Below are 23,332 nucleotides of genomic sequence, written 5' to 3' on the forward strand. Positions count from 1 at the left end.
GTATTCCCCTCTAATCTATGAATGGCCACGCGTTATTCCCTCCTTATTCCTCCTATTCTCCCTCCTCCCTTCTGCGCCTTCCCTTCCCATGGACGAGACGGAGCTCGATGCCTACTCCTCCCCTGATCCTTTCTTCGACGCGCTCGGTTCCTTCCCTCCCGAAGAAACCCTCGACCCAACCCCCGCACCCGAGTCCACCGCCAACGGCCCGGGCGACGCGATCCACTACCCCTCCCCAGCCGCCCTCCGCCGCCGCAGGCCACCCTCCAGGCGGATCCCGGCCGCCGTCTTCAAGGAATCCTCGAGCTCCGATTCCCCGTCAGGCATCACCAGCCTCAGAGAAAGCCGGACCAAGATCCTCCTCGCGTTGAAAGACCAGGAGGCTCTGGAGACGCCGGATAATTCGAGCTCTACCCTTACTTCGGATCAAATAAGCACGGGAAGAGACCGGAGCCCGGAAATTTCTCTCCGATCGTCGGCGACGAGCAGTGCTCCTGTTAGAGAATCGCCTCCGGTCTCCGTTGCTGGATTTGTGGTCAAAGCTGTGTTTTTTCAACTCAGTTTGCTGATTAGTTCCATCACATTTCCCATTTGGTTGCTGCATTGCTTTTTCTTTCTCCTCATCAATCCTTTCGGCACCCTGAGACGAGCGAGAAATGGGATAAAAGGGAGGGCTTTGAGGGTATGGAAGAGTTTAGTGGAGAAAGTTATCCCCTTTGTGTCCGAGAGTCTTGAAAGCCAGCAGGGGGTGGGGAAGTTGGCGGCGAGATTTGCTTGGGGGTGCTTCTGGTCTTTCTATATCTGTTTCGGGCTGTTTGGGCTCTTGATGGGAGCATTTTTAGGTGGGAGATTGTTTATGGGCAGAGCTGTTGAGATGCCGTTCCAGATGACGGAGGGTTTGAATTTTGATTACACGAAGCCGACTCCGGATGCTCTCGTGCCGGTAGGGTCTTGCGATGGTGGTTCGGTTTCTGGTGGAAAGGCTGGAGCTTGGGAACATGGGGGTTGGCGGTCGGTGCCGCCAAATCACAAAATGCAGTTGACAATTTCATTGACTTTGCCGGAATCAGATTATAATCGAAAACTTGGCATGTTCCAGGTATGGACCTTTGTTATCTGCCTCTTGCTCATATTCTCTCTTTCTCTGCCTCTGTGTTAATTCACTTTATTCTATGACTGGTTTTTGAATTTTGATTCTATATTCATGTTCGTATATTTTTGGATACTCTAGAGATTTGGAAAGATTGTGTCTTTTATATTATACCGGCTTGGATCTTGAAGAGTCTTTATATGCTTAGAAATGAAAGAGTGAAAAGGTGCAATAGTAGCAAGGAAACCATTAAAGGAACAAAGGGTTTTGACCCCAAAAAAAAAGGAACAAAGGGCTGGACCTGGAACATCCATGTACTATTGCTCCTCTTCCTCATTAATCACTGGGTGAAGGAATGACCAATGCTTGCAGGCAATAAGACACTATCAGTTCACCCCTCTCATGCTATGCTTCTCATCTATTTTGTCGAGGGACATATGCTTATATGCACTTACATATATGTATATATATATAGTTTATTAACGTATCAATTAATATTTTTCGAAGGCAAGACTTGGTGCAATGAGAAGCTTGCTTCATTTTGACCTGGATGTCACAATTTTGAAACATGAAAATAGCATCTGTGCACGAGGGTAAGGCTGCGTATATCTGACTCTCCTCAAACCCGTAGTGGCAGGAGTCTCATGCACTTAGCTATTTTTTTGTTAAATCAATTAACGAGAGGTACCTTATTAGATGAGAAGATTTATCTTACATCGAGGAGAAAACTTGAAGGAACAAAAAGTCAGAGTAGAAGAGGACATGAGACCCACAGGATTTACAGGAGTTGATATGGAGATGCATGTAACCACTGTTTCACCTACTTGCTGCCATTAAAGAGGGATAAAAATAAAAGATTACGAGGAGGCAACATGAAAGTGCCCCTTGCTCTTGTTTATCATTTAATTATTGACAGATGCAACTGTACTTGTATCAACCTTTTTAGCCAATATAATAGTCATCTTAGATGAATCACTGAAAGTATATTACAACAATCTCCATTCCTTAAGATTCTTAATTCCTTTGTGATGCAAACCAGTGTGTGGAAGCTGTGATCCAAGGTAAAAACTCACAGCTGAAGGTCAATACCAACGAGCTGCACAATCTATCCTTTGCCATCAGCAGTTGAACAAGTGCTTCATTCGAGGACATCCATATTACATATGGAGACAAGGCTAATATTGTCAGTTATTCCTCTGGATGAACTTTATTATGCATCAGAAACTGTCTTAAACAGTGTTTAAACAAGAGGAAAATGTGCAACCAATTCAAGGTCTGGCAGTGCTATAAGAAGCTTTATTGCTAGAGTGACTAACAGTTACACCAGCAATGGTGCCAACAATGCATTTTTTTAGTTTAATTGGTGAGAGTTACTTTATTTTTAAATTTGTTAGTTGTATTAAAGATGTGCCTAGATAATTAATAATTGGTAGTTTAGTGGAGAGGCACTCATCCACAAATTGTATTATTAAATGTTGACTTCCCTCAAGGTGGTTCAAGAGAAATTTGGAATTACTGAAGACAACCATTCTTCTTAGTTGTGATTTCAGATCAAATGGTGAAAATTAATATATAAACTTTTACCTTTATTAAACCTATTTAGAGTTATATCACCCATATGGCTTAAATCTAGATGGTTCTGAATTGAATTTGGAATTCCTGAAAACAACCGTTCTTCTTAGTTGTGATTTCAGATCAAATGGTGAAAATTAATATATAAACTTTTACCTCTATTAAACCTATTTAGAGTTACATCAACCAAATGGCTTAAACCTAGAAGGTTCTGAATTGTTTTGATCAAGCACTCTTATTCTAAGATCACCTTTGTGATGTGATAGTCATGAAGTGATGCTATTGGAGGTCTGTGTATATTATAGATTGCTCCTTCTCCTTTGTGCAACTTGTCTAAAAGTAAGCTACTCTTTTTTTTAGTCATGCAACTGCCATATATGTATATCTACTTCACCATTGCCACATTGCAAGAGGCAAGTAAAAAATATAAACTGCACAAAACAATGAGGCAATACAGTGAGAAAAATTGTATGAAAAACGGCAAGTTAAAAGATGAATGCGATGGAGATATTTCAAATAGGATTGCAATTTAAAATGAGGCAAACCTCTAACTTTAGTCATAATGCAGCTCTATTTTTTAGTCATAGGCCTTATATACTGAAACAAGTCTGTATTAAAGCCATGAAACTAGTAGCCGGCAAATCAAAATTGGAACTAGCTCAATTCGCACACTAAAGTGATAGTTGAAGAACTGCATCCCTTTGTGAATTGGCTTTCTTGAAAATGATAAATGTACTCCCATGTTGACTGAAAAAGGACCAATGAGAGCTTGTACAGGTGGAAATCAGTCAGATATCCCAAAATAGAAGCTTAAGTGGCATTTATTCAGCATATGGATGCGAACTTGACCTTTTGTGGCATTAAGTTTATATCAAGGTTGTTCTCTATTACATGTTCCAGTTGTGCGTGAAGTATGTTCACAAATGCATTTTGAGCTCATTTTGGTCAAATCCAAACTAGGTGGGTCTATTTGTTCTTTGTATTAATTGGCTACCAATGCTGCCATATAGATACCCTGCTTAAGCAAAAATTAGGGTGGTGGGGTCCATACAAAACAACTAGAAAGCACGAAGAAAGACTGATTTTTGAACCCCTCACCAAGACAGAAGCCAGAAAAGGTGGAGTTCCATGAGCACCATGTTTATTGGCTCTTGATGGGGAGTCATCAAGTAATACGGCACAGTTCTGAAGGGTCTGGTATCACTCTGAGGCCTCTGAGGCAGAGGGCCCTTAGCGAAATTTCTCATTTCGTTCCTTGCTTGCCATAAGGAACTAGAATGAGGAACCTGCACCTACTCATTCATGCACGAAAACTCTAATCTTGAAGTTAACCTAACTATTGCCTTGTTTTCCTCTAGTCATCCCCACACATGTAGAATTAATAGGTTTATCACTTCCATATAGGCATCATAGTCACTTCACCTGCTTTGATAAGAATTATAGTTTTTTGGGATCCAAATCTGATATGCAAGTCTAGGTTTCAAGTTTGGCTAAGGTCTTATTCAAGCTATGAATTTTATTTGGGCCCAAGCATGGGCATGTAAGAGACAGGAAGGGAGGGGGGAGACAGGGTTGGGAGTTCTTAATGGTCAATAATTATAGAATGAAATAAAATTAGTTCTTATTGTTAGGTTTTATGTTTGTGACTGTTGTTGCTTACAAGATACATTACCTGTTTATATAATTATATAGGTACTGGCCAACTCCAAAGTTCATGGATTCTTGATGCTTCTTGCTGTTTTACTAGTTTCACAAATTGTAATGGGCTGAATTGGTAGAATGACTATGAGGATATGGGCGGGCGTGTTTTTAGTCATACATCGGCTATGCATTGGATAGATCTTGGGTATGTATACAGAGTTAAGGAATTCAAATAACATCTTCCATCTAGCCTTTTTAGGCGAGGTTCTAGATTGTTACAAATGGTATTAGAGTGGATCTAATCCATGGCCTATATGAAATAGGGGACACTACAACACAGGTCCGTTTGGGACTGATCATGGGCCAATCACGGTGTTTGTGATTCGTTTTGATTGGATCTAGATTCTTAGCTTAGCAAAGATGCCACGGCTTAAACCAAGGGGGGTGAGGACCCATGCAGACATGTGTTTAGATTCAGATCGGGTATGCACTGGATAGATCTTGGGTACTTATACAGAGCCAGAAAATCTAAATAATACTTTTTGACTAACCTTTTTGGATAAGGTCCCGGATTGTTACAACAACTCTTATGAGAGTTAACATAAAAGAATGACCCTCATAAGAAATGACATGCAACTTAGTTTTCATCCACTTGAATAGGTGATGTATTACGTCATCCTTTATGTTATATTTTTAGGTCTCATTTTGTTTTAATTACTAAATGGAATATTTTCTTGACTGGTACCATATCCATGAGGAAAGGGAATATGATAGTATAATAAATGCTATTGCTTCCTCATATTGTGCCTCCTATGTTTGATATTGTGTTCCCTTGTTTTTTATTGATATTTATGTTCTATAGCTTACTGATAGACTGACTATCAATTAGTGCAAATAGTTTAGATACAAAATATCAGGGCTAGCAACTCAGTCATGGAAATATTTAAAATATCTTGTTTTATCTCTTGCTTGTTTATGTTTATTTCTTGTTATGCTAATTATGTTGACCCTTGATGTTTGGTTTTGCTGAGGTAAGGTCCGGACAGAGTTTTTGTCAGCAGATGGTAATGTCATGGCTAGTTCAAGCCAGCCATGCATGCTACGATTCAAGAGCTCGCACATTCGCTTGACAGAGACTTTTCTCAAAAGTGGTACTCTACTAGCAGGCTATTCTTCTGAATCACAGTTTCTCAGATTAAAAATGACAGGCTTCACAGAAGGAACTGAACCTACTGTATGCATAAGAGTCGTTCTTGAACAAAGGGCAGAGTTCAGGCCTGGTGCTGGTATCCCTGAGATTTATGCTGCATCGTAACACGAATCTAATGGCGTATCAACTCAATTGGATCTAGGACGAATCCGAAACGGATCCTATCAAATATTTCACAGGGGCTCATGGGTTGCTCATGCTTCCCAAACGTCACGCATTTTTGAGGTCATTAGTCAACAGTTTGACATTCCGTAAGTAACTCTGTGATTTTGAAAACGGGGGAAATGAAAGCAGAATTCGTTATCAATGATTCTCAATGGAGGATCGGGGCTTTTTTGACCAATTCTTGTTCAAGTCCGAAAAAAATCCGTTCGAGAAAGAAGAATCTATCGAAGAGGGATCTCAGATTGCGCTTGACCGCAGACTCGTAGCATGGGTGAAAATTCTTCATCTTAGGTAATGAAGGTGGACAGCTCGTCGTCTTCGAAAAAGGAAGGGATGTAGTCAAAATTACAACGCTAAATCGAAAGTCCTTTCCTATCCCTATCAGTCGAGTGCTAATGCCCTCAGCCGGTACGGAGCCAACCCAGCTCCCGTCCCCGCGAGTGAGTTTTGCTGGTCATAAAGAGAGGGAAAGAAGGGAATAAGTTATTACCGGAAAGTCAAAGATCCCCTATTTCATTCTCCCGAAAAACGAAGGTCGAAATCCCTCTCTAGCTGATTCCGTAGCTGCAAAGGAAACATATAGGCAGGAAGGGCCCGCGAGTGATATCTCTCAAGAAGCTACCGGGGCCAAGCTCGTTCCAGTCAAAAGAAAAGCAGATCCTGATCTGCCTATTATTTTTTTATTTTTTTTTTCATTAAGATTTGATCATTAAGATCTATCTGATTAAGACTTGAGTCAGAGCTTCCTCTTTTTAAGAAGTTGATATGGAACTGCAGGAGGACGCTGTATATCTGGATCAGTATGGGGTTATTCATCATGGAGTTACTGGTTTTTCTTGTCTGCTGTAGACCTATTATAGTTCCAAGGTCAAGGCCTGTTGGTGGTTCTCAAAGCAGGATGTAGGATGCGAACTTTTAAAACATGGTTGCAAAAGAGGAGAACAGGTCTTCTGCAAGCACCATTTCCCCATTTTGCCGCTGTCTGAAATAAGATACCATCTTCAGGTGCCTTGGGGTAGTAATCATGATTTGAACACTCACATCAGTTATGTCATGCATACTTCTGTAGTCTACTGAGGGCAAAAACTATCGATGCTGCTCAGTTTCAAAGATGTCATATTCAGCTATAAAACTTGGAAATTGAGATAGTTTCAATTTGGAAGTTGGTAGCTCTTTTAAAAATTAAGAATGGGGGAACTAACTGTCATATCACAACTACTGTTACACTATTTGCGAGGGATAAACATGTAATGAGTGCCTATACGAGAGATGAGTAGCCTATTGGCAGAGCAGATGTGGACATGTAGCTTTTGGAGCACGAAAGCTGGAGTTCCTAAGAGGTTAGGTTTTGGGGTATAGAAGAATTAGTATGAGAAAAAAAATGTCAAGTGATATAGACTGAATGGTTCTTAACCTTTATCATTATTTTTTATTAGCATGAAGCGAGAACTGCAAGGTCTGAGGCTGGGTTAAGAGTTGGTCCAACATGTTGGGCAGAAAAATTATCAGAGTTGACTATTTTAACTTCTACCAGTAAACAAATTTATTGATGCGGAATAGAGGTGATAGTGCTAGGTACATGTGTTGCCTGTAGTTGGTTCAAGAGGAAGAAGCATGCGATTGATGGTCGTGATCTTATCAATCATGATTGTTCGGCGTAGATTTGATAATTTTGCTCTCATTTTTTAGTTTCTGTAATTCTTTCTCTTTCTTTTAGAGATGATATTACGGATGCCTTGGCTAATAAGGAGTGTTTTTGTGGAAGAAAAGTGAGGTGCATGGCTTGACGAGCAAACTTCATGGCTGGGTGCTTTATATGTGGTATAAATGATTCTGTGATGTAAATTACTTCCAGCAGTCTGCATCTGTAAGTAGCGGCATGAGAATAGTTTGTGTTAATTACATTCTTTTGCTGTGTAATATCCTCTTGGTGTGAAAATATTTATTCTTTTACTGTAGACATGCTCCTACCATGTCTCATTCAACTTAAGTTGTCCAAGCTTGTATATGTATGTGTGTGTGTGTGTGTATATATATATCATGCTTCTTCGGCAACTTCAGAGCTGGCTTTTTCCATAAAATGAGCAAGTTGGGAACAGAAGATTCTTTTCTGCTTTGCCATTTGTAATACCTACTTTTCAGGGCACAGGTGGATTTTCCAGAGACTGGTGAGGCTGCATGAAACTCGGAGGCCACGTTATGTGGTTAAATCAGTGCTTTTGCAAGTCAAGTGGTTTCACAAAGTTATGCAGCAAAGAATTGAACTAATTTGTGATGGAAACACACATGTTCCATCAAGGTGCTCTTTCACTGTAGCTACTTGGTTGTTTTCTCTTGTTAATGAGCTTAGCATCTTGTGTGTCTCCTTTTATTATAGGGAAAATGGTCATTGCATGGATTATTCATTTATTGTCTTGCCTGTAGCATAAGGAAATTGTTTTATACTTTTAATTTAATTAAGGTTTCTTTACTCCCACAGATTTAATCTCAGGTGATGCATATTTTGATGTGACAATTGGTGAAATTATGGTGATTAGGTTTTGGTGAAGGATTTTGATCTTGAATGGAGAGGTTGTTATTGGAGATGGAATTGATGATTTAATGGAAATAGAGAGTATGCGGCTCAGAGGATTGAACTCATTACTTGAGCACAATTGGTAACAACCATGTAATGGAACATTCTTATATGTCTGGTCAAATGCATCTCAGATTGGGCTGGTAGCGATATCTTTAAGGAATGCTATCCCTAGGTTGGCACACGATTCTTGAAAGCTAAATACTTCGCTCGGTGTCACACCCCAAGCTTAGAGCGCACTCCAAACTCGGAGTATAACAGATGCTGCATACTTGCAGGACGGGCTATGCGAGCATGCAAGACTACAAATCAAGTCATAATAATCACAAAGTAATAATAATGATTGTTCGATCCTCGAAAACTGATTTAATCAAGATTTAAGCAAAATCATTCTCATAATTAATTATTCCAAAGTGACATAAGCCAAAATATGTTATCAAATCAAATGATTTGTTCTAACTAAACTAGACCAAACTAGAACTTCAATAACTGTGAATATCTTCAAAAGATTTAGCGTACTCCCTCAAGTCCCAAGCAATCATGATTCAAAATCTGAAAAAATAGAAAAAGAATAATGAACTACTCTAGCCTAGTAAACAACATAACACAAAAAAAGTGGGATATAAATATTCTAAATAAATATATAATTAAGAGCATGATACTAATCGAAAATAAATCAATTTTCAAATAACACATATGTCTCTTTTGAAATTTACTATTATTTTTCATAAATCGATATAAAAAATCCAACATCAAGTTATGGCCATGTAACCCAATGGCATGGGTCAAATACAGAATGCATAAAGTGCCAAATACCACTATTCTAATTACTGATGGTTCGGTGTCTAAATACCACTATTCTAATCACTGATGGTTCGGTGTCGAAATCAGTTTCTTAGATTACAAGTCAACATGGCCAGTGAATAATCCCATTGGTGGGGCCAGATCATAGCCGTGCTAAGAATACATCCATATAAAACAAATTTCATAATTTGTCCAATTATATTTTTCAAATTTTATAACGTAACATATAATATAATTTAAAATAATTACTATCGTAACAATAACATGCTTAACCAGTTTAACCAAGTATTTATCATTTTACCAAAAATTCGAAAAACACACATTGAAGCATTGGGTTACTTCTTTTCGCTTCAAAAATCCCACTTCAGTTAGATGGGTCAGATTTACCTATTTTAATATTATTAAAATACTATAAATTTTATCATTATCTTAGAAGCTAAATAAAGTTAAAAATAAGGATACTATTGGGGATACGACCTTATGCCCAAATCAAGATGGATAAAAGGCAATGTCAATCAGGCAGTGGTATCCGACTGCATGGGCGGTCTAAACAAGGTGAACTGAAACAGTCAAAATCAGATATGATTTAAGTGACTCAATGAAGATAAATGGTAACCATATTCTAGGGATACCTGACAGGGTTGAGGTACTGAAACGATAATACTGCCTAGGTATCGGGATGAACCAACTGGGACCTGAACAACGGAAAGACAGGGCTTCATGCTCGATAAGGATGAAGAAGGATAAAGCTAATTGAGCGGTAAGGTCCAACAATCCGATCGGTCTGGTCAAGTTTATTCTATCCAATCAAATATCAAATCAAATACATGTAACTTATAGTGATCGAGGATGACCAGATCTAGTAAAATCCAACAACGACCAGGATGCTAGTAAAAGCCGGATAAAAGTCAACATGTTGAAGGGTTACAATTGAGCATGTCTCAGACCTCTTATTTAGGCCAATCTGGAGTCCACAAAGTTTGAGCATATATCTGCACGCATGTCCTTTAACACATAATACTGGGCCACAACTCACAAGCTTAAAAATTATCTTCCCAAGTAGCAAGAAGGCTCTTTATTCATCTACTCCGTCACTAGGTCCATGCACGTAGTCATTTACTGCCTTCTTTTCATCCATGCAGGCTTTTGAATTTTGGTACACTGAAAAGCTTTCACTCCTTGCCATTACCATTATGGTGGCATACCAACTCCATCAACAGAATGAAACCGTACGATTATAGTATACCAACCCCCAAGCTTCCAAATGATGGGCCTTGTCGCCAATTAGCAAGCTATGAAGTGCAAGATAAAGGGAATTAATGGAGTTCTCAGGCAAATGTTTGACAGCAATGTCAACTCCGTAGGCACAACTAAACAAATAAGACAGCAATGGAAGAAAAAAAGCTTGCGAACCTGAAGGAGGAGAGTAAAAGACGTACGTGAGGTGGCCCAAGATGGTGAAACAGCATATGAATGGCACAACCACATGGGCTAGGGTAAGAGAATATATGCTTGCGGAGTTGAGGGATGATAAATGAGAGGGTCCTACGGTATCGCTTCATGGCCATGGGTTTCTTTATCTCACTCTTATGTGTAGCTATCATCTTAACTATGTTGTACGCACGACACTACCTCAAAAAAATATATAAAAAAAGACATTAGTCCTCATGCATGCATTCGACGTCGGAATTTCACAAGTATGCACCTACCAACGGGTAGGAGCAGCAGAATGACAGCTCAAGTGTTCGACAAAGACAAAGGAGGGGAGGAACTAGGGAGTTCATGTTGGTTGGACCAGCTAGTCCATCAAGGATATAGTGACAATTTCTAGCTAGTAGAATTAAATGCTGAACTCTATCATACGACCTTATGCCAACTTGTGCAAGTTGAAGTTGAATCCTTCAACTCTGGCTAAAACTTTTATTATCATTGAGGGTGCCAACTCAGATTTAGTTATGACTTCACCGCTGATCTTAGCAAACATCGACAAGGCTTGGCCATTTTGTTTTCCATCATCGACAATTGGAAAAAAACTATCATATCCATATATATCTAGAATTACATGGGATGAAGTAATAAGGAAGAAACTGATATCATTACAACTTTCCAAAAATATGACCTAAACAGTATGGGATGGAGGAAGATCAGGATTCATATTGCCGAGCCAACTAATTTGGGATTAAGATTTAGTTGAGTTGGAAAGTACTGCATCGTCATATAATAAAGCTCGAAGATCAAAAAAAAAAATTAAAAAAAAGCCATGAGGATAAGCTCGTCAAGCAAAGATTTGCAGAACTCCATGATCAAATTTAGGGTTTGGTTAGGCAGTTAGCTGACTTACCAAAGGAATGAGTAGATGCCAGCCCAGTGGGTTGGTGGATGTATTGAGATGGGATGCGAGAGATGCCGCGTGGGGACAGGAAGGAGGTCACACAGTAATTGGTGGGGTTCCTTCAACCTCCGATATATATACGGAACCGTAGTAACATTTAGAGCCTTTAAAGACTAGGACAATCCCAATAATATATTACAGTTCAAGACCTTGGCTAGGGAATTTCACAATAACATTTTTCAACAAAGGAGCACCTACGGTGCCACTAGATTCCTTGACGACGAATGCAGTGACGTACGTTGTCTTAATAGATGCTAGGAGAATATACCAGGTTGAATTGTGTGTATCTTAATTCATGCCTCGTGAAGTTGACAGTAGTCTAGTTGTTTTACTCCCTCCTTTAAATTATTTAGGAGGGTTTAAATTTGAAGCATTTTCTCACGTATTTAGATTTTTGGATGGTTCTACCAGATGGATCTTCTTTTTCCTTCCTTCATTAAATGCAAGTAAGTAAGTAGGCTCTCATCTACGCTTAATCTTCGTGTAGTTTTTCTTGTTGAGGGAAATCCAAGTAGCTCCAACAAAAACTCAAGAAATAGACCAAGCATAGACCATTATAAATCTAGGAAGGAACGAAACGGCATGCTTTTCTCTTTCGAAAAAAAAAAGTTCAGTTGGCATTACAAAAACTTAAGCTATGTTTCTAAGATTTCTTATGGTCAAATTAACTTAATAAAAGAAGGTGTTTAGTCATATCTTAAACATGCATGCATTATATATATATATACTTTGCTCCTGTAGCAAAGTAAGACCTTTAAGGACTAAGAAAAAATGGTATAGTTCATGATCACGTCATGATGTGGATTGGTGCCAATGAAGATTTTGTTTTCTTATGACACCCATCCATTATAAGTTTATCTCCTAGATGTGAACTGAACCAGTTCCATGAAATAAACTATTGCACGTGAGATTTTTCATACATAGATTGGAATAGCTTCCAAGAGGAGATAAATTAAGTGGAGACGCAAGTGAAAAGAGATAGGAGAAGTCATCACTGTACTTGATCCCCAGACCTCTCAATAAGGAGAGAAATGCCAACTGGCTGAGATCAGGATGGTTGGCAAGCCATTGCTTTTATATCTTAGGATTTTAGCAACATTAAAGATAGCCTTTTTGGGTGGAGTAAATATTTTGCATCTTTTGAATTTGTGCAACCAATAGTTTTGTTGATCTTCTAACAGTCCCTATGTCCCTGTATATGTTCACATGCGAGATCTCCCATGCATAGATGTGATAGCCAAGCATCCACTGAAACCTAGCAATCTCTATCTGCACCGATTTCCAAGTACGACACATCAATGGATAAGCTCCAAGGTTGTAATGCTGACTCCCGTGACACAAACATGTTCTTCTGTGGATGGTTTATTTAATTATGTAGAACCATCCTGCTTGCACTTAAGAAGAGGAAGTTGCTGCAACTTGTCTATAATTGTTGTAGAAATATGTTCAGAAACCGGTCTATTTTTCATAATCATTGGTTATGAAAAATAAGAACCCGATCGACCAAGACATGCGACGCCATTGGTTCTAAGAAGTATACTCATTCAAATGGATTGCCTTCATTGCTTTCCTAATATATATATATATTTAACTATTTATATATAAAGATTTATGCTGCTGTTTTTTCTTCTTCTCTGTGTCTCTTAACTTCCATCACCATGCAGATTTCAAGATACATGCATACTATTGTATATTAAGCAGCGTAATAAAAATATGTAAACGAAACTATTTCTAAACCCTAGAGTCCATCATGTACGGTGGATTGGTTTCATATGGAAATTACATATACAATTGACAATGGATATAAACTTCACCTAATGTTAATAGTAATGATGATAGAATCGGAGAGCACAAAGGTAGTATCAATTCCAATTTTTTAAATTATCACATCATCACCTCAATATCAGTCTCCTCGTATACATAAATGTAGTCTTCAACTAAATTTCTCTAATTCCTGTAAGGGGGATTTTATTGTAGGGTTGGGTTGGTTGCTAACTTTAAAGGTGATCTCAGTGGCAATGAAAGCTTACTCAATAGATCGAGCACTTGTCTCTTCCCTCACCCACCACTCCTCTGTCGGCGTTGGACGTGTGCATGGGTAGATCTAAGTGTAACTAAAATTACTCTCCCCACCAGCCTGGCAAAGAAATTTAATACAAGCTATGGGGACATACTTCGTACTATGCATGAAATTTTGCGAAAGTGAATATATTGACTATTTTTTCGAGTAATTCACGACATACTTTGATGATTTTTTTTTGTTTGAATGATATGATCGTGCATTATTTGATAAATCCAATTGAGGTGGAACCAGTCTAGTAGTTAAGCAGCATAAAATGTCCATTACTTGACTATAGATTTATGTGAAGTTCTTTTTTTTTGGGATCTTATGAAGAATTGTGAAAGTAATTCTTGATAAATTGGATAGGAAAAAATTCATTGGCACAAACTTCTCAGTGAAAGAGGAAAGTTTACAATTTTTTAACACTAGATTTATTTTCTGCCTTGGAATCTAAGACAGGGTTCCCTTGTAACTCTATTTATTCATGTAATTTAAGAATCGAGCAATCAAAGTTACTTTAGCCCTATGTCGGGGCGCATTTCGACATATTCCATGGTATGTCCTCCACCTTCACACCTCCACATTTCTTTCTTCTTTCGACTATTCTATGAGCCTAGGGAGCAAGATGGAGCTGAACCTACCTCCTTACACATGAATAAAAATTATAAAACCAAGAATCTATGATACCTCATACTACTTGATTTAAGTGGGGAGACCAGATCATTTTTCGAAGTTTTTAATTTGTAACCCCCATATATGACCAAGAGATATATAGAGTGTAAGTGGGAATCGATGTTGAGCACTGATATGAATTGCCAATCATGTGGGATATTATACAAACGGACTTTGGGCACTGCATTCATTTGATCATGTCACAAAGTTGATGGTAGATACATAAGAAAGTGATCATTTCTCAAACATGAAACTTAAAGCCCGCCTTTCATCCAAGTGTACCGTATTTATATGATACCAACCAAATATATAGAATAAAGCTTAAGAAATAACTTGCTTGAATTGTCTTGCTGATGAAAGTCATGTCATTTTAGTTTTTCTATAAAATCTAGGAGATAAACAAGTTGGGTTCAATGAGATCGAGTTCAAAAAATTTAAATTCAATCCATCTTTGAATTAGATCAAATATTTGAATCCAAGCACAATCTATTTTCACACGGTGGAGTTAAAGATTTATTTATTAATCAAATCAGATCTTTCAGGTCAAATCTAATCGAGAACAACTAAACATGTAGGTGATGAATTGGGGCCTGTTCTCGTGGTCACACCCCACTACTCAAATATTCGGATAGAGGCAATTATAGCATAGCTAGGCATCTCTTCCCACTCTCCCTGTGTCTGTCTCTCTCAACAAAGATATATAAATCACATCAACAACCATCTTGCATAAATCTAATGGTTAATCATATATAAATCATCATCAACCAACAACAGCAAGTTGATGGTTGATGACATACAAACTATTACTAAATGTCAATTATATTTGGAATTCAAAATAATAGGAATAGTGGATTAATTTAGGTTGTTGAGGATTTTTATTAGACGACAGAACATTTTATTAAAACAAATCCAAACCGAAGCTCGATAACTTCAATTTGGATCGGATAGGGTCAATTTCCGGTCGAAAGTGTATCTAATACAAGCTACAGCAAAAATTGTCTACTCCACCATGTTTTTATTTAGTGTATTTTATATTGTAATTTGAAAGTAGTCCACAAAATATTTTCCTTTGATTTCCTATGTGCTGAGGCAAGATCAGATCTAGGGAGCCTCATTAGTTCCAGGTCAAATGAGATAAGGTTTGGTGACCCAATCAAATGAGTCAAATTAAATTAAATGAGTCCAACAAGAGCAATTAAAAGATTGATTTTGACAAGACATCAACCGGTGGCTCAATTTCTATGAGCCCACTGAGCTTTTTTTTGGTTTTCAGATAACAAGTGGCTTGCTTAATTGTGGCCTTTCTAGCCTTTTAGCTAGCTAGAATTGGTAGGCACCCCTCTCCGAAGTTCATGTATTGAAAAGAGTTCGCACTGAAAAAGTGACGCTTCTATCACATTTCTTAAAAAGCGACATTCAGCCAACCATGAAATATAAGAATCTAAGCTCCAAAAAAGTATACTTCAATATAAGGATCTAAACTTAAATCCCACCTTCCCTAGGCTTTAGAAGGTTAGGTGGTATATCTGGTAGGGAGCAATCCCTCGTTGTGGAATCCATTGCATACGGCCAGTGCAGAAAACTTCAAGCTAAACCATAGGCCTGCTATAAGAAAGTAGCAGTGGTAAAAAGACAAAAAGCCGCCGTACGGATGGCAGGTCCATTTCCCCTTAGAACAAAAAAATAAAACCTATTTCTCTAGGCTGCGCAACGGATTTAATAAAAACCTCTTCTACCTACCGAAATCCCCCACCTCGCATTGCAGACTTAGAGGAGAACGGGAAACTCCTCTTGCCTCGCTTGTTAGATAGAGAGAGAGAGCTGTCGGAATCCATAGACCACAGCCTTGTTCCTCTATTGTGGAAACAGGATAAGAGATAGAGATGGAAGCCCAGGGACAAGCAAGGGTGGCGATAAGCTCAAGGAGATCAGCCTCGCGGTTCAGACGAGTGTGTGTGTTCTGTGGGAGTAGCCCCGGGAACAAGGCCAGCTACCAGCTCGCAGCCATTCAGCTTGGCAATGAATTGGTCATCACTTCTCTCCTCTCCTCTTTCTTTCTCTTTGCATCTCTCTCTCTCTCTCTCTCTCTCTCTCTCTCTCTCTCTCTCTCTCTCTTCTTTCAAATGGATATTATCTTCCATGGTTGAAGGGATAGAGTTGGGTTTTTAAGGCAGATCAGCTTGCATAGAAGTTGGAAACTAGCTTTATTTACCTTGTCTGTGTGAGTTGCTACCTTGTTTGCTAATAAATCTCTCTTTTTTTTCCCTTTTTTTTCTTCTTGTTTTATTACAAATGGTTTCAGGTCGAGAGGAACATAGATTTGGTCTATGGTGGAGGGAGTGCTGGTCTCATGGGTCATGTCTCACAAGCCGTTTATAACGGTGGCTGCCATGTCTTAGGGTCTGTCTTTTGCCTATCTTTATCCATCCAACACACATATATGTATGCATGTTTATAAAATAAAAATTTTCAAAATTATTTCCGAAGAACTTGTGTGTTTTTGATGTTATAATGCAGGGTAATTCCCAGGACTCTAATGCCAAGAGAGGTATGGTAAATATTCTTCTCTCTCTTATTATTATCTTCTTCTTCTTCTTCTTTCCTTTTTACACAAAGTTTGGTCGCCCATGGGGACCTTACCCCCATGGATAGAGCTTGACAATGGAAGGATTCTGATGGAAAAAAAAAAAAGCAGATAACAGGAGAGACAGTAGGAGAGGTGAGAGCTGTCTCGGGCATGCACCAAAGGAAGGCCGAGATGGCACGGCAAGCTGATGCTTTCATTGCGCTCCCTGGTACGCATACCAAGCCCTGCCCTGTGCTTCCTTTAGTTTGCCATCGTAATGATTGGTATCTGGCAGTCCTCCTTGTGCTTCTGAGGATGTTAGGTCTCTAGATCAAATAGTTCACTCTAAGAAGAATTGCTTTCAATGGTTAGTTCCATCAACCCATCTTTCCTTTTCAGTGATCTCCTCGTGGCTGCTCCTTTATTGGAGTTCATTAGTGCAACAGATTCGGCATCCATCACACACAGTTTGGGATTCATTGCTCAACCAGTGCCTGGTTGGTTGTACCCAACATGTATTTGGTTTTTATGGTGCTATGAATACCAAAATCGGCACATTAACTAGTTGACTCATGACTTGGCCAAGAAAGAGTTGATCACTTGACTGATAAATCTGCCATGATTCTCCACTCCATTATCCATCAGTTCTTGCCACTGCCATGGTGTTTGAGGGGCATAAAGAAGCCCAATCTGAGTTGCATCAGCTTCTGAGGTCATACCAACCAATCTCCTCTTGCCACATCAAAAGGAGCTGCATAGCATTGCTGGAACAAAACACAAAAAAAAAAATAAAAAGCTGATGACACTTAGCTTACCTCAAGGATTGACTTGGGTGATGATTAAATAATAGCATATATTAGAGTGGTACTGATTAAGGAGTAATGACTTGGAAATGTAACAAAAGGGAAGGAGGTGTATGTTGTTTAATGTTACATATTAACACATGAGGCCATGGCTTAGCAGTTGCACTCCATTTTGTAAAGATTTTAGGTTCAATTTTTGGAAGAGTGTTTCATTCAGATAATTGTACTATTTATTATTTTGAGATGATATGTGGTGCCCCCACCTTATTTAATCTCAAAAGAAGGACATGACTAAATGTACTGCTTCTGCTGCACTTTAACTAGAAAACATTCAAGGCAGCTGCCTATATTCCTATAACATTCATGCTAACAAAATTATTTTTGTGCGGATTGGGACTATAGGTGGGTACGGAACCTTAGAAGAACTCCTTGAGGTGATCACTTGGGCTCAGCTGGGGATCCATGAGAAGCCGGTATATCCTTCTCTTTGCATGTACCATATACCATAATCAAGCCTTTGATATGCTTTAACCATCTTTGGCCTAAAATTTTATAATTGATATCAGGTGGGTTTGTTGAATGTCGATGGGTACTACAACGCCCTACTATCTTTTATTGACAAGGCTGTTGACGAAGGATTCATCACACCCGCTGCTCGTCACATTATTGTCTCTGCACAAACTGCCCTTGAACTATTATCGAAACTTGAGGTGTGCAAATGAGCTCTCTCTCTCTCACACACACATTTTTAGGGTTCATTTGGTTCGTGATTGAAATCAGAATGACCATATTTTCTAACGTATTTAGTTTATGATTGAAATAAGAATGACCATATTTTCTAACGTATTTAGTTTATGATTGAAATTTAAATATTAAGGAAGAGTTAAAATTGAATTTCAAGAAATTGGGACATTTTTATTCCTTCCTAGAATCGGAATGGAAATAGGAGTTCTTCCTAAACAAATGGCTGGAATATGAGTCGCTCATTTTTATTTCCATTTTTTTTATTCCAGAGTCCAACTCTCCCCAACGAAATACGCCCTTAGTCTATTTATTGATAATTGCATGCACCAAGTAGTACCTACTTTATTTTGATTCCTAACATAATATTGATTTATGGTTAATTTTCATTAGAAAGGAAACAAATAAAGATGTAAACTACAAATAAATCCTCTCTAGCAGTTTAAAGTTTGTGATTGTTAAGCAACCTACGGCATAGAGCTGAAGAACATTTTGATCAAATAATCATGCACTAGATCGAGAAGCTGAATGCTACTTTCTTAAAAAGCGTATAGCCGAAGATAGAAAAGAATTTGATAATTTAGATTTTTTATGAGCAATATTATGGGGATGCCATCGCCAAGGTTGAAATTCTGGACTTTTCCGTTGTAGAGAACAATTCCACCAAGGACATACACCTAAATGGTTTGTTGTTTTCATAAAACGCAACCCAGTACATAGTCTCCTAATGATCAAATACTCAGGTAACGAACTAGAGAGACATTGACAAAAGAGTGCCTTAATCCTGTGTTATATTCGCATAATATTGGGGACCCTACTCTGTCCAAGATCAGGATTCGGAACACTGTCAAACTTATGATCAGATTTAAACGAATAAGAATATTTAGAATAATATCATTTGTGACTCATTTTTTTGTATCCTTCTCCTTTTGATCGATAAAAATCGATGTTGCTTCCAGGAATATGTGCCCAGGCATGAAGGGGTTGCACCCAAGCTCAAGTGGGAGATGGAGCAATTAGGCCACTCTCGCAAGCCAGACATTGCCCGCTAACCATCCAACTTGTATACGTAACACCATCTATGATGCAATCTTTGTTCAATATTTTTTTCCCTCTAGTATAACGACTAAGACACTTATTAGCAAGCTATCTGGCTTTTTTTTTTTTCTCAAGTAATGACTGATGGATGTATAATATCATCCTCCGTTTGGATTTTTCTTTCCTCTCATAGAAAATGTGCAAGAGATTAATCTTTCAATTAGGTCTAATTGAAATCAAGTAACCTCGCTTCCACTTCGCTAACCTATTAACCATGCTTGTTTAGATATATACTTTTTTAATTATAAGATTAAACTCCCTACCATGTCTAAGTTGAGGCTCTGGGAGTTACTTCTGGACTCCTATTTTTGACATCGTCAAAACTCTCCCAAATAAATCAAGCCCCGTTTGGCTATGTAGGGAGAGAAGAGAAGAGTAAGAGAAGAGCACTCTCCCAAATTTGAGCATGCATTCATCAAACAACATTAACAACAAAAAGAAATCATTAACCGCTTCGGGGGATCACATCCATCCATCTCTCTTGCTTTGTGACAAACTTGATTGTTCGAATAATCAAAACTGAGCTCTTTTGAGCACATTTTCTCATCACCGTCTATTCATATGCGAACAAGCTTATAAAAGCCAACATGTTTTAACTTTACAATGCAAAAATTGCTCTATTCGTACAAGATAAATGCCTCCCTAGGAATGCGAGTTGCCAGAATCCTCACAGCTTTCAAGCCTTCTAATGCCAATCCAAAACCTTCGCATGAACCCCATTTTAGGTTTGCTTATTAAGGTAGCAAATGAAAGTTACAGTCTCTTAGATATTGACCTAACAATGTAGAGGCTGGCAGATTGAGATTTTATTGAAGCATTCTCCCTAACATGAAACAGTGTTTCCCTGCATTTGACCCTAAAACCTCACATGAAAACCTCGTGCACTGGAGCAAACTTTTATTCTTCCCAAAAATAGTCCTTTCCTGGCTGCCCTCAGCCGAGCTGTAGAAACAGAGCGTCACGACAAAAGGTGGCCCAGACACCAGGACAACCACATTACGATCACTTTCCCCTCCAAAGAAAAAAAGAAAAGAAAACTACACTGGTCGCTGCCAATAAAATCTGGACCACCTTTCTCGTTAAAAGTCCTCTTGACATCACTAGAGATACCCTTAGCCAAGGGAAGATGAACACCCTAGATGAGGTAATGAAACCATAATGACTAGTGAATTGGGGAATTGCCATTCAGTAACTTTCAGCTACGATGGACCTCGTGTCATGGAGTTTTCATATATGACAGGGATCATGCTTTAACAGCTTAACATCAGAACCAATGCACTACATCTTATACCTACTTCAATGAAATTACCTTCTCTTTCAAGATAAACATTGGAAAAATTGTCGTATTTCCCAAATAATGATGTCCAAATGGCGTCTATCACTAGTGATATAAGACCACCATCGAAGAGGATAAGGATCACTCGAGTCGCAGTCACGAACATAGTTTGGCACTGACCTTATCCATTCCAATACAATGTACTATTGGGATTAAATGGAAGGAGGGAGAGAACTTACCCTCGGAAAAAAGACAGACTTCCTACTGATGCTTGTTTATAGCAATCTTCCAAGAGTCTCCACTGATCATTAGAAGTGGAAGGCATTTTCAGACATCCTCTTGTATGTATGGCATCACCTCAAACATTCCATAGCAGTGGCCTGTCTCAACCTCAACATCTTGCTACTCTTATTATGGAAAAAAAATAGGTCACTTTAAATCCTCAGGAAACTGCCACATACCAGCTCGAGAACTTCCCCGTTAGTACACACGCAAAAGAACATTGAGAAACTCTGAATTATTGTAGTACCTGTTTGTCCATGCCAACCACATGCAAGCAAAGATTAGGCTTCTTTTTGTGCAGATAGGGCTTCCCCATATGCATCTGCATTTGACCTGTCGAAAACACACCAGTGGCATCAGATCCAAGACCTCCATCTAAATGGTGCGTGTCGCTGAATCATGTCACAGATGGGTTAGAGGAGAAAATGTCAAGAAATTTAGCATCTCTCTTCTTGAGTGGTCCTCTGCACCCTAATCGTCAGGAACATGCTGCACTTGCTTGTTCTTTGAAAGACCAAATGCACATCCAATTACCAACAGTTTTCGTTCTATCTTCTCCTTATTCTGTTTTTCCCAGATCAGGGACTGTTTCCTTACACTTCATAATTTAAACAGGTGAATGGCCACGTTTCTCCAATTTTTCTTCTCTCCATCCAATAAGCATTCTGAGTTGTAGAAGCATACTACCATTCACCTCAACAAGCTGTGAAGATTCAACAAGCAAACTGATTTGATTGTTATTAAGAAAGCACTTGCAATACTTTAACACTACCCATTGGCATTGTAACAACATGACCTCACCAAAAAAAAGCTAACTAGAAGATGTTACTTGGTTCTTTGCCCCTGTATAAATGCCCAAGATCTATCCATTGTATAGTCCTCACAGGCATGAAAGAGTCGGCACTGAGAGAAAGCAAAGACCTTATAGGAATGCATAGAGAAGGAATTCATAAAAACAAGCTGGATATTTAGTATAAAGGCGATTAGGGATATAGTAAATTTATCTTTTCCAATCCAACCTAGAAAATAAGAACTATGATGTGGTGTTCAATTAATCCAACAAGACCTCTGGGGATGACTCAACGCCCCACCATGATTTTTGACGAAAGCTTTGTGTGTCCCCAAAAAGTGACTGGTCAACAAGAAAAAGCAGGCAAAACGTGGCCCTGAGAACCAGTCCACCATAACCGACCTTATCATGAGCCCTTTTTCTGTAGAGATGTGTGTATATTCAACAGACATACATGAACATTCCTCACTTCTGCAAATAAACAAAAAGCTGAGGGGAATTAAATAAACATAAACTCAGATTCCATTTATAAACTGTCACATCCAATGAAATCATTCCCATGATGAATGTCTGGAGAAATATCTCATGGAAAAGGACCTCAGGGGCCACCCATTGGTTTTTCCAAGCTCAGTACTGGAGTTCAGTCGCCTATATCCTGACATGAGGTCAGATGCATGGAGGGGAAAGCTACCAGGAGATGTAACATAACACAATACAGAAGCTGGAAGGACTGTCACGAACTCTGTGCCTTAAAACAGGCCTTCCCTTCATATATGATCACGAGGAAGCCACTTAAATTGATCTTCATCCATGTAGTAGTTGGTGAAATTAATCCACAAATCAGTTTCTTTTTTTCTTTTTTTCTTTTTTTTTTTGCTGAAGCACAAATCAGTTTCTTCAACAACTTATTTTTACAGAATGCATTTAATTGCTAGGCAAACAATTCCTAATTCATTATCTTGTTCGTAAGCTTATTCATTTGCTTTAATATGATTAGTACTGACTAAAGAAGTGAAAGCAAATATTCAAATACATGGTCCAGTGTCAGAGGTAATGCTGCAAAAATTCATCATAGCACCATGCACCTAATAGATGATTGCTGATTCAAAAACTTGAGCTAATGAAATTCTCACACGGTCCCAACATTTAAGAAAGAAAATAAAGTTCTAGATGTAATTTAAACTGTAAAACTATCTTCATGAAAAATTATTAGGATAAATAAAAAGAAAATTTTAGAATATGAAAAATAAACATATTCTCATAATTTTTCATCACTATCTAATGGATCAAAATTCTCAATAATCTTAAACTTTGGATTTTCAGACTCTTAACATCCTTCTTAGCTCTAGTTTTGAATTACTCATGGGTACAAGAAGATGCAGGACATAACTTGGGCATTTTTAGATGATATTCCATTTACTAACACCAAATACCCCATCAACTATGGATGGTCGTGTTACATAACTGATTTATTTGCTCATTTCTGAGTCAAGCTCATATTACACTCCTTTTAGACTGAAATGTGTTCAATTAGGGTATATTCAGAATATTCAAGTTCCCAACTTCATGAATTATATAATGTTTTTAGTCTAT

The 23,332-nt window shown here is 38.5% G+C and overlaps 2 protein-coding genes across 2 annotated transcripts; both read left to right on the top strand.

The window, feature by feature from the left end:
• Positions 1-27: 27 nt before the first annotated feature.
• LOC103706425 (seipin-2-like) lies at positions 28-7,664 on the top strand. Its single transcript, XM_039118024.1, has 3 exons — positions 28-1,099; positions 5,340-5,616; positions 6,404-7,664. Exons 1-3 carry the CDS (start codon positions 89-91, stop codon positions 6,580-6,582), a joined length of 1,467 nt encoding a protein of 488 aa, XP_038973952.1. The 5' UTR covers positions 28-88; the 3' UTR covers positions 6,583-7,664.
• Positions 7,665-15,815: 8,151 nt separating this feature from the next.
• Positions 15,816-19,535, top strand: LOC103706426 (cytokinin riboside 5'-monophosphate phosphoribohydrolase LOG1-like). Its single transcript, XM_039118025.1, has 7 exons — positions 15,816-16,210; positions 16,486-16,583; positions 16,701-16,731; positions 16,879-16,978; positions 17,955-18,025; positions 18,119-18,262; positions 19,253-19,535. Exons 1-7 carry the CDS (start codon positions 16,067-16,069, stop codon positions 19,343-19,345), a joined length of 681 nt encoding a protein of 226 aa, XP_038973953.1. The 5' UTR covers positions 15,816-16,066; the 3' UTR covers positions 19,346-19,535.
• The last annotated feature ends 3,797 nt before the right edge of the window (positions 19,536-23,332 follow it).

The sequence above is a fragment of the Phoenix dactylifera genome, unplaced genomic scaffold (genome assembly GCF_009389715.1).
Source record: "Phoenix dactylifera cultivar Barhee BC4 unplaced genomic scaffold, palm_55x_up_171113_PBpolish2nd_filt_p 000298F, whole genome shotgun sequence".
Classification (NCBI taxonomy): Eukaryota; Viridiplantae; Streptophyta; class Magnoliopsida; order Arecales; family Arecaceae; genus Phoenix; species Phoenix dactylifera.